The 11440-nt window shown below is 31.7% G+C and overlaps 1 protein-coding gene across 1 annotated transcript; it reads left to right on the top strand.

The window, feature by feature from the left end:
- Positions 1-321: 321 nt before the first annotated feature.
- On the top strand, positions 322-10339 carry LOC108907112 (peptidoglycan-recognition protein 2). Its single transcript, XM_018710641.1, has 4 exons — positions 322-489; positions 6048-6261; positions 9729-9847; positions 9902-10339. Exons 1-4 carry the CDS (start codon positions 426-428, stop codon positions 10084-10086), a joined length of 582 nt encoding a protein of 193 aa, XP_018566157.1. The 5' UTR covers positions 322-425; the 3' UTR covers positions 10087-10339.
- The last annotated feature ends 1101 nt before the right edge of the window (positions 10340-11440 follow it).

The raw sequence follows: 11440 nt of genomic DNA, 5'->3' as shown, positions 1-11440 counted from the left end.
TATATATAATTATTTTATATTACTCTCAAATTGATGTTGAAACTAAAATTTACTTGGTTTTTTAGATATAATTTCGTTACAAGAAAGAGAATTAAAGAATGTGTTACTGTCTTTGCCGACAGTTATTGCAACGAATACAACCTTAACCTTGTATATAGAGATGACTGAACCTGAGGTTATCGTTTTTGTTATTATTATGATTATTAACTGGAGATATTAAACATAAACACTTGCGTGGTATATACCCGATTCCGAAGTACCACGAAAACTAATTTGCGTGACGCTCACGCTAAACTTATAAATGAACTCAAAGCAGGTGTAAGGTCAGTCTTAAATGAAGCTCGTGATTGTAAATAACAAGTTCACGATTGTATATTCGGCGCAAAAATATAGGTATTACTTGTAGAGTGCGTTGAACATTTACCATGTGTTTTAAATATTGTTTACCTTTATTCTTTTGTTTGGGAAATGTACTTGGAGCATCACCTGGTAAATACTAATTTTCAGTAATTATGATAGGTATCAGTTTTCCCTTCATATGAAGTAATTTTAAACAGGCCTTGCTACTATTGTATCATTATTCTTTTGCATTGCAATTACATGTGCTGCAGGTTTGTTTATGGTATTGAAGAAATATGATCATGTTCCTCAAAGATATAATGAACTCGAATGGCTTAAGACTAACAATTTGTATAAACATCATATGGCGATTTTTGTGAAAAAAATACTCAAAAACAATTTGCCGCCTTATTTACGGAATAAACTTTCTTATCATAGTGACAGATATAATCTTAACTAAGGCATGTCCATTTTCTTCAATTACCAAGATTTCATACAGCTTTGTTTCAGAGATCTTACTCATTCAGTGCTATAAGTATATATAACAACTTAAATGACTCTTGTAAATATATGCCTGTAAATAGCTTTTTAATGATTTTAAATAATATTTTTTATATATTTTATTCAATGTATACTTTATATGTACAAATTTTTTTGTAAACTTATTAAGGTTAAGTAGAGTAGCCTTAGGCTATAGACTTCGCCTGTAATCAATACCTATACCTTTAAATAAAGTCATTTATTACTATTATTTATTATTAATAAATAGATAATGTATGTAAATCTAGTTATTAAAAAAATTTGTTAATAACTGCGAAACTGTTAATTATACAAGTAGTCTTCGTTTATATTGTCTATTTTAAAGGTAGAACTGTAAATAAAATTGAACCCATTTCAGCTTATCTTGGTCGCGATATGTGCAGATCAAGAAGGGACTTCACGGTAAGAATGGCAAAAACAGGAGACCTTAATAGTAGGCCAGGTAGCTTCTGGCAATGAAGGTTTTATATTATACAGGGTGGCACAATTAAAACAGTCCACCTGAAATATTTTCAATGCAATAGGTTTTTCCGGAAAACCCCGAAACAGGTCGATTTTGATTTCAAAGGGGACATCTTTTGATCATAAATTCATGAGTGCAGGGTCATCCTCCTAAACGGGGTGGCAACCTCTTCAGGAATCTTAAATGACACATCATTTTAGAGATATTTCAATTCCCTTTACAGACATGCTGACATTTTTTTGTTCTGCCTTAAAATTAATGTAAAAAACCTGTTGAAAGTCATTCTCTGGGATCTGATCGTCGTTTTCAAGAATCTCCACAAATTCTTGCAGTTACTCGGGCCATTTCATTATTTTGAAAATACAGAGTGACAATTTCAATTCTTTCTGCAGTGGTGTAAACCATGATAATTTGAATCGTTTGTTTCAAAATAGCGAATAATAACTAATCTATGGATTTCACTACCTAGACATGTAAAACCAGACCAAACTACATGTAAAATTCTAATAAAACCCATGATCTTATCAAGACTTCGATGATAAAACTCATTTTTCACAGTTTCATTATCCGGTGAGTTTTGCAATTACTATTTCAAATCTTTTTTTCGATTTATTTCACCGACACTTCCAACAGTTTTTTTTTACATTAATTTTAAGGCAGAACAAAAAAGCAGCATGTTTGTACAGAGAAAATACTTTTAAAATGATGTGCCACTTTCAGGTGGACTGTTTTAATTGGGCCACTCTGTATATTAAAATATATGAGCCGTCGTTAATGCGTATCTGAAACTCGCAGATAAGATGAATTTGGTCAAGTAGTACAGTCCGTACAATATTTGTTGAGATAAAATTCTAAGAACTTCTGTAACAATTTACCGCGGCAAGGGCGTGCCTTGAAATTCTGCCTTGAAATTCTCCGGCATTGTGTTTCTACCTCGGGTGTCGAATGCGGGTGCCTTGAAATTTTCCGCCAATGTGTTTCTACCTCTGGTGTCGAAAGGGGTCAATTTCAAGAAAGTGATGCAGGGTTCTCCTTGGAATTCTATCTCAACAAATATCCTACGGACTGTACATTTGCTACTTTTAATGAATAATTTCTTGCATTTATTGCCTTGAAGCTTGTCGTTCCTTCTTAATTTTATTAACTCTATAATTATAGACTTCTTGCAATTTTATTTAAAAACATGAATAACACAGCCACACAAAAAAAAGTTGTCTGTACGTTTTATGTGACATAATATGTTATCCGTAGTATTTTTGCTTCCTGATCACGAATCCGGTTTCAGAATTGAGCGATCACATCACAGGAATTTTCTAACCTCAATAAACAGGTCAAAAATAGCAAAAAAAACGAGAAACTGCTAGGAAAAATACAATTTTTTTTTCTATAATCAAATGTTCAGTTATATGGTTAAGACCCCGCCGAATGTGAATCCGCGGTCAAAATTGATGGTTCTTTTCCTAACCTCAAAAAGACAGCTCAATTAGGGCCAGATATCACGAATTTTGATCAAATAGATCACAATGTTCCGCTATTAAATTTAGAAAGGTTTGATTTTTCTACTGCCTTATTAGATGCCTTTCTGTAGACCATACAATTTTTTAATAGCTTTCCCTATAGCTAAGTTGCGTAGTTTTTGCAAAAAAAAAACGTTTTTATGTAAAATACCGGATTTGCGCCCGTTCCTTTGTCGGGAAAAATATTGTAAGGGTATTTATTTTTATTAAATTTATTAGTTGTCTAGCTACACTATTTAAAATAAAAATTAATAACTGAAAAATTTAGATATTTGAGTTTAATAAATAAGTCTTTATGGAAAGTTACCATTTATTTGTAAATAAAATCAAAAAACCATAAAATCGCTACAAGTGATTAAGAATTAGCAAAATATGGGAAATGTTTGCTAGCAGCACGTATTTACAAAGCAAATAATCCAAATTTACAGAGATTCCCACTGTTTTGAAAATGTGAAGGAAAGGTTTGAATGAACAGCAAATGCGAATTATGAGAAAACTACCAGGAGACATGAAAGTAACAACGATAATATTTAGTTTAAAGTTGTGGCGTCTGCTGTTGAAAATCCAAATATTAGTGCCAGGAAATTAGTAGTAACCTTGGAGTTTTCAAAAGCTTGACAAATAAAATATTGAAGAAGTTTCATCCGTATCATATTGAAAATCAAGCACTGTTACCGTAGTTAGGAAAGTTATTAGTGAAATTGGAGATTAAAAAATTTGGATGAATAGAATTTTGAAAAAAGAATACTCATAGTCGCAAGCTAACTTAAAATAAATACCCTTACAATATTTTTCCCGACAAAGGAACGGGCGCAAATCCGGTATTTTACATAAAAATGTTTTTTTTGCAAAAACTACGCAACTTAGGTATAGGGAAAGCTATTAAAAAATTGTAGGGTCTACAGAAAGGCATCTAATGAAATCATAAAACACAGGGTGTTCTATTTGAAAAAGTCGAGATTTTTCAAATTTTAAATTATCAGGTTTGGCACGATTTTTTTTGCCCCCTGTATATCGCAGGTCAACTTTTGATACGTTTTTTGAAAGAGCCATCTTCACTCTACAGTTCCTGAAAAAAAATAATTTCTAGCTGTCATACAATCATAATTATGTCAACTACTAGAAGTGACGAAACATAAGAAAAAAAAATGAAAAGTCGATTATCTCGAAAACTATCAATATTTTAATAGGGATCATAACACAAAGTCCCGTTAATTTTTCACGTAGAATTCGATAATGCCATAAAAAATATAGGTTTCCATTTAAAAAAATTAAGTTGGTACCTGCCCAGGAAAAACTGAACACCCTGTATATGCAAATATATTTTCATTTTGTGCAGCTCGGGAAAGTAGGCAACTCTGTAGAAAAAAAATTGAGTTATATCTTTTATTAACCTAGGTATTGGACTTACGCGCACTAGGTGGACACGGTGTATACAGGGTGTCCCATTTTTATTCTGAAAAAATTCAGGTGTTACAGCTGAATATTTTTTTTCTTTCCTTGTTAATATCTCTTAGAGTTATAAACCAATTGTTCTCAAATCTTGTGTGGTGAACGCCACAGTGCACTAGTACTAATGCACAAAATCTCAGCTCGACAGAAAAAGCCAGTGGCGTGCATTCCGCACTTGCCGATACCTTTTATAAAAAGTATGTGTTACGCCACTGACTGATCTTTAAAATTATAAGTAATTTCAATTGTCCGTGCATTGTTCTGCTAAAAAGCATTCTTACGTTTTCTCCATAATAGGCACTGTTACGGAGTAAACCGACATTTTATAAAATCATCCCAGATCTTAAATTTAGCAGAACTGTCGTAATCAACAACTGAAACGCTCAGGTTTTTTTTTAAATTCAGTTTCCTTCAGTATTCCTTATCTAAAAAATGTTAAAGCACATTCCTGGTTAATTGAATATTATCTGTGATGTTGATTCCTGAAACTGTAGCTGTAATGTAGCAACGAATATTAAATGTTGAACACACAATGTTTTCTGAACACACTTTGTTTAGAAAATTAAGAGTTGCATTGAAAACAGTTTTGGTTGTCATAATAAACTTAATATGATCACTCTTTGTTGAGAAACGAAAACTTAAATTTACATTAATTGCTCGGGTCTAGTTTATTATAAAATACCATTAAGTGCTTTAATAATGCCATATAAATTTTCAAATGCTGAATATGTTGATATCTGTTACGGATTGTGTATTGGTAACGCGTTGGAGGCATCTCGATAATACAAACGTCCTGATAGACGACATCCAAATTCACCATACAAATTCATCCATGATATGGTAATGTAAGAAAAAACACAACATTAGAGCACAGAAATCAATGAATAAATTTGAGAATTATTCATGCAATTCGTAACAATCCTCGACTAAGCGTTGAGAAGAGCAAGCCAGCAGCTGCAATGAAATAAAAACAAGGTATGGAGAACTTTTTCAAAAGATCAACATGCATATCATTTTAAAAGTGTTCAAAATTTGCACCCTGGAGATGCGCAGAATCAAATGAATTTCTGCTATTAGTGGTTCAATCAAACCGAAAATGATGTTGATTTTATTAACTAATTAAGATCAGGAATGATTTTATAAAATGTCGGTTTACTCCGTAACGGTGCCTATTATGGAGGAAACGCAAGAATGTTTTTTGGTAGAACAATGCACAGACAATTGAAATTATTTATTATTGTGAAGATCAGTCAGCAGCGTAACACATACATTTTATAAAAGGTATCGGCAAGTGTGGAATGCACGCCACTGGCTCTTTCTGTCGAACTGAGATTTTGTATATTAGTACTAGTGCACTGTGGCATTCACCACACAAAATTTGAGAACAATTGGTTTATAACTAAGAGATACTAACAAAAAATGAAAAAAAAAATCAACTTCAACACCCTGTATTTCGGAAAGGGTTCAGATTTCGAAATAAGTTTATATAGCAAAGTCCCTTTAATTTTATTGTATATACCTTTTCCTGAATTTTTTCAGAATAAAAATGGGACACCCTGTATGTCTATCTAATTTCCTGTTTATCTCTATACACCTACCTATCTATAACTAAAAAATTAAAACAGAAATTTTCATGATACGATAAATATCATTGGTGCGAATGTTCAAAATTATGAAGAAAGAAAATATTTAGCTTCATCTAATTGCCTCAATAAATTGTTTTATTTTCATTTCAGATTGGCCAAAGAGTTGTCCCGATATTGTCACTCGCGAGCGATGGGGAGCAAGAACTGCTGCAGCAGTGGATTATGCACTTATTCCTATAAAGTTCGCTGTAATTCATCATACTGTTACTCCTGAGTGTTCTAATGAAGATAGCTGTTCGCAAATTTTGAAGAGTATCCAGAATTTCCACATGGATACACTGGAATTTCAGGATATAGGCTACAAGTAAGTATTAGTAATTAGAGAGTTATAACAATAATTGATTAAAACGAGTTGCTTAAGCCCTGTTCATATGTTTTCAAAAGGAGCAGAACAAATGATACCGATGAATCTACATCTAAAAATAACACATTTCCTTTAGAATGGCCTTAGTAAAAAGCGACTGTAATAAACCTTTTTAGTAGTGACGTGACATACGCCAAATAATAAGCAACCCCATAGTGCACATTGTCGAAGAATTTCTTAATATTTTTACTAGATCAATATTCGATTTTATGTACTTTGGACATAAGTGCCAAAAAAATGTCTTCTTTGTCATAATCTTAAATATTGCGATATTCTGGCATTATTATAAATATTTAAGAAGTTTCAAATCTCAGGTGACAAACTAAAAGAATTATCGAATTTATATGTATTTAAATTTATAGAACAATATTGACTTTTATAGTAGTTAATAAATTAAAATTTTACCAATGATGCTGAGCATGTGCATTAAAGATAATTTCATGAAAGCGAAATAGCCTCAATGGGATATCATTCAAGAAAAGTTTGATTAAGGTTAAGAGTACGTCTACGAGGGTGGTCTGAAAAGTTTCGACCTCAACATGAAGATGGCAGCACTCGTAAATAAAAGCTAGTGAATTTCGTTGTTCATCTGTTGACAGTTACTCACCAAAGTTTCAGCCATTTTGGACACGCAGTTGTTATGTAACAGTCGTTTGAGTGAGTTGATGTGAGTGTTTTTATGAAAATGGACAAAATCGAGTATTGAGCTGTCATTAAATATTTGTTTTTGAAAGGCAATACGCCTACGCAAATCAAAGATGAGTTGGATTCTGTGTATGGGGACTCTGCACCATCATTTACCACTACTACTTGAAGAAAAAAAACACTCGATAAACACAATGACACAACATACTTAGTAGAACTAGGAAATGCCAAGATTAAACAAAATACGAAAAAACAAGCTAATGATGACAGCGATGACTTATCAGCAAGATGTCACCTGTGTATGAGGCTATTCTTGATTGCCGAGATTGCGCATTAGGAATAACACGGCTAATGTTAAATTTTTACTTTATTTAAATTGAGGAATATTTTTATATCGTTTTTTGTAAGTTTTAAGCACATTAGTGTATCTATTTTACGAAACACGTATTGGTTGTTCTTCAATACTTCTAAATACTTTTAAAAATTAATTAATTTGAAGTCGTTTATTTTTATAGTATCTATGTAAATAGTACGCAAAGGTCAGATTCGGTCTGTATAATTTCTACTATGACAGTTTGTTGCGGGTTGCCTAAATATGTGACGTCACACTAAAAGAGTCTATTTGAAAACCAGATTTGGACAACCTGTTTGAAAATGTCTGCCTCTTGGAAGAAGTTAACATAAACATCCTCTAATATATTTTTTGCTATAACTTTTTTGTTTGGCACAAAACTGAATATTAAAAATTACGTACTTTTCGAACATTTGTGTCGTTCATCTTTTTGCCTTGAAACTAATCGTTTATTAATAAAACAAAACAAAATTCATTGTCATCAGCGTTATACCTCACATGATTGTAACAACCAAACCACAGACAAAATATGTAGCTATGGCGATAAGTTATATTGTCTGTGTAACAACTGAGAAATATTTAAATCGGCGACGGTCTTGCTAATTGCTATCATTAGATTTTTGAGTTTTACGAGTGTTTCCTGACATTTTCTATTTAGATATTTTGTTTTTTTATCATAAGTTTGGAAGAATTATGGCAAATATTTTTTCTAATGATGAATATGTTGACATGCTGCAATATGAATGTGGGAGAATACTGACCCATCTCGAAGGAAATATGTAATTTTTGCATCGCAAAATAGACCCCTAATTAATATAGATATATGTACCTACCTATATTTAAGAATCACTATATATAGGGACACCCTATCACCTTTCAAAAAAAAACTTGTGTGCAAGTTCCTCATCGAAAAATAATAAGGATAGTTCATGTAAAGTTTTTTCTTAGACGCCCTGTTTTCGAGATACTGTATGTTGAACTTGTTACTTTCCAAATCGTTTTTCTTAATTATCTTTAAATCGGCTAAAGATAAAAATGTCAAAATTTGTACACGAGTAAACATCATCATCATGTGCATTAAGAATCATGTGCAAACGGTTTTTTTCTGAAAAGCAGTGTCGCTGATACAGGTAATTGGAAGGATACAATCTAAAAAAAATATGTTTGAAGTAAAAATTTATTACATTTCTAAACGGTTCTGTAAACTCTAAAGCATACTACAAAAAAGGTATATTTGTTGAAATTCGCTAGCATGTACCATTTTCGAGAAGTTGCATAGAAGGAAATGGGGGCAACTTCAGTATCTACTGCAGTATTTCAAGTTTGCACATTTATTTAATTGTACAGCTGTTTCGTTCTGTATGTCTCCGAGTCCTGTGTCCTAATATTTTTCTGTTTTTATCACTTTTTTTAAGCATTCATGTCCATCAACAATTCAGTCCATTCAACGATTGTTTATTTTAGAATGGTAGTGTAGTAGTAGTTTACAAAATCTAAAATTAGTTAATAATAGATAATTAATTACCATAATCTGTTTATTTTGATTTACTTTTTTAAATGTTAGTTTACAACAAACTGACACTTAAACAATTTTTTTTTTTTTTAGTTAATAAAATGTTTTACATTTTAACTGTTTCATGTGATACGTAAGAAATTAAAATTATAGTCTTAAATGCAAATACTGTTGGTAGCTAAATGTCTTCAGCTCATTGAATGTTAAGGTCCTCTTTCAATTTAATATTTTGTTAATGTACTTGTGCCGCTTTATGTTATCAAAAAATATGGAACATCATTTTTCTCGAAAATGGTACATGCTACCGAATTTCGACAAGTATACCTTTTTTAGTTTAAAGAAACGTTTCGAAATGTAATAAATTTTTACTTTTAACACATTTTTTCTTTGATTGTACCTCTTCAATTACCTGTATCGACGACACTGCTTTTCAGAAAGAAACCGTTTGCACATTATTCTTAACGTACCGTTGATGTTTACACATGTACAAATTTTGACATTTTTATCTTTAGCCGATTTAAAGATAATTAAGGATAACCATTTGGAAAGTAACAACTTCAACACACTGTATATCAAAAACAGGGCGTCTAAGAAAAAATTTTACATGAACTACCACCATTATTTTACCATGAGGAACTTGCACACAAGTTTTTTTGAAACATGAACGGGGCATCCTGTATAATTAGATATTATGATTAATATAAGGATTAACCATTGATTTTTGTTTCCTTCAAATCTTCGTTATTTTTCATATGAATTATATTATTTCTAGTTTAGAAGAAAACAATAATTTATAAACGCAAAACTAAATATGTCGTATGACTAATTATTATTATTGTTCTTCTGTTGTTCTGGAAAAGTTCTCATATTTCCATTTAGAGAAATATACATTTTTAGTTTCCTAGTCGGCGGTGATGGGAGAATTTATGAAGGTGCCAGTTGGCATAAAGTAGGTGCCCATACAAGAGGTTACAATAGCAGATCTTTAGGACTTGCCTTCATTGGGAATTTTTCAGGTATGTCTTTGTCCATCTCTTTAAAAACTCTTTTGCTTATTACTCATTTTACAGATAAGCTACCCAATCCTACCCAGCTCAAAGCTGCCAAAGACTTTTTGCAGTGTGCAGTGGAACTAGGTGAATTAGATAGAAATTATCAAATGTTTGGGGCTCGTCAAGTGAGTGCCACGGAAAGTCCAGGAGCAAAATTATTCAGTGAATTAAGGAAGTGGCCAAATTTCTCCAGATCGCCTTAATTATAGGATGTCTCCTAATTTGACTGTCAAGCTTCTATAGAGCCGTAGATCAAAATTTCAAATTGTTAACCCCTAGTTCAAATGAACTAGGGGTCAACTTCGACTCCTTATTTTGATATAGAATATTATGAAGATATAGTAGCTTAAAAATGACATCTTGATATATAGTAGCTTAAAAATGATATATAATAGCTTTAAAATGATATGTAGTAGCTTAAAAATGATCTCTTGATATATAGTAGCTTAAAAATGACCTTTTGATGAATGTTTTTTTTCTTAAATTTGTTCAATTGCCATCATTCTTTTAGGGTAAAAACTTGCATTTTCCAAAATTTATATAAAAAATATTAATCAATAGGCGAAACCGCTTCTAAATTTGGTATTGATCCTCGTAAGGAGTAGTTGATTTTTGGGTTAATTTTGACCAAGTCACAGAAATTTAACAGTCGAATTATTAACGGACAGTGAAGTAATAGAGACGATGCGATACAAAAAATATAAGAATATATGATATTCTATACCAGTGGCTCGTGATAATTAGGAGTAATAGTTTTATTCCGGTAGGGATAATTTGGGTTAAGAGTTTCGTTATCGGAACTCAAGAGGAAACGTGGTACATTCTCGTAAAAAGCCTACATTAAAAATTTCAAACAACAGTTTAAATGCTGAAAGTAAAGAAGTAATAAATAATAAATCAATAAATAAATTAAATTTTACGTACATAGTTGTTATTTAATGTATTTAAACCGTACCGCAGGTACTATGAGAAGAGTTCTCTAACTTTTTAAATAGTGCGTACTCTCTCACATTGCGCTTCTCACTGGCTAGATAAAATTGGTTGAACTGTGCATACATGTAATACATGTTTGCAGTCGTCCATGTATTTGCTGTTGTTTCTCTCCCGTAAGGAAAAATAATTTATATAAAATCATATAATTTGTTTTCTAATAAATATGAAATAAATCTGTAGTTGAAAAAGCAGATATTTAAAAACAAATAAATAAGTTTCGATTTTATAAATAATTACAGTATTAAGTAGAAAAAAAAACTAAATAATTATATAGTAAGTTTTTTTTCACAACCTCAGCAAAAAACCTGGATTGTTCACCGCCTCGCCATTGCCAGGCCGACAGGGCATGTATTGGGTGTCGCTAGATACGTACGTAATAAATTGATCGATGCGAAGCTTCAGATCAGGGGCAGATCGTACAATGATGCGGATAGCGGGGTTACTAAAATGTGAAGTAGCCACTATTAGTAAAAATAGCATACATTAAAAATTACGACAATTTTAGATATGCGTCAGTGACCTCGGTAAATGTTGAACGGCCATTATGAGTTAGAAATTATTTTT

Source organism: Anoplophora glabripennis, unplaced genomic scaffold (assembly GCF_000390285.2).
Source record: "Anoplophora glabripennis isolate ALB-LARVAE unplaced genomic scaffold, Agla_2.0 scaffold325, whole genome shotgun sequence".
Classification (NCBI taxonomy): domain Eukaryota; kingdom Metazoa; phylum Arthropoda; class Insecta; order Coleoptera; family Cerambycidae; genus Anoplophora; species Anoplophora glabripennis.
The sequence above is the reverse complement of the archived record's forward strand: the minus strand, read 5'-3'. Positions and strand labels throughout refer to the sequence as shown.

Coding starts and splice junctions, on each gene's coding strand:
- LOC108907112 (XM_018710641.1), top strand. CDS start 426: ATGTGTTTTAAATATTGTTTACCTTTATTCTTTTGTTTGGGAAATGTA. Junction 6,262..9,728: donor TTTCAGGATATAGGCTACAA/GTAAGTATTAGT, acceptor ATACATTTTTAG/TTTCCTAGTCGGCGGTGATG. Junction 9,848..9,901: donor CTTCATTGGGAATTTTTCAG/GTATGTCTTTGT, acceptor CTCATTTTACAG/ATAAGCTACCCAATCCTACC.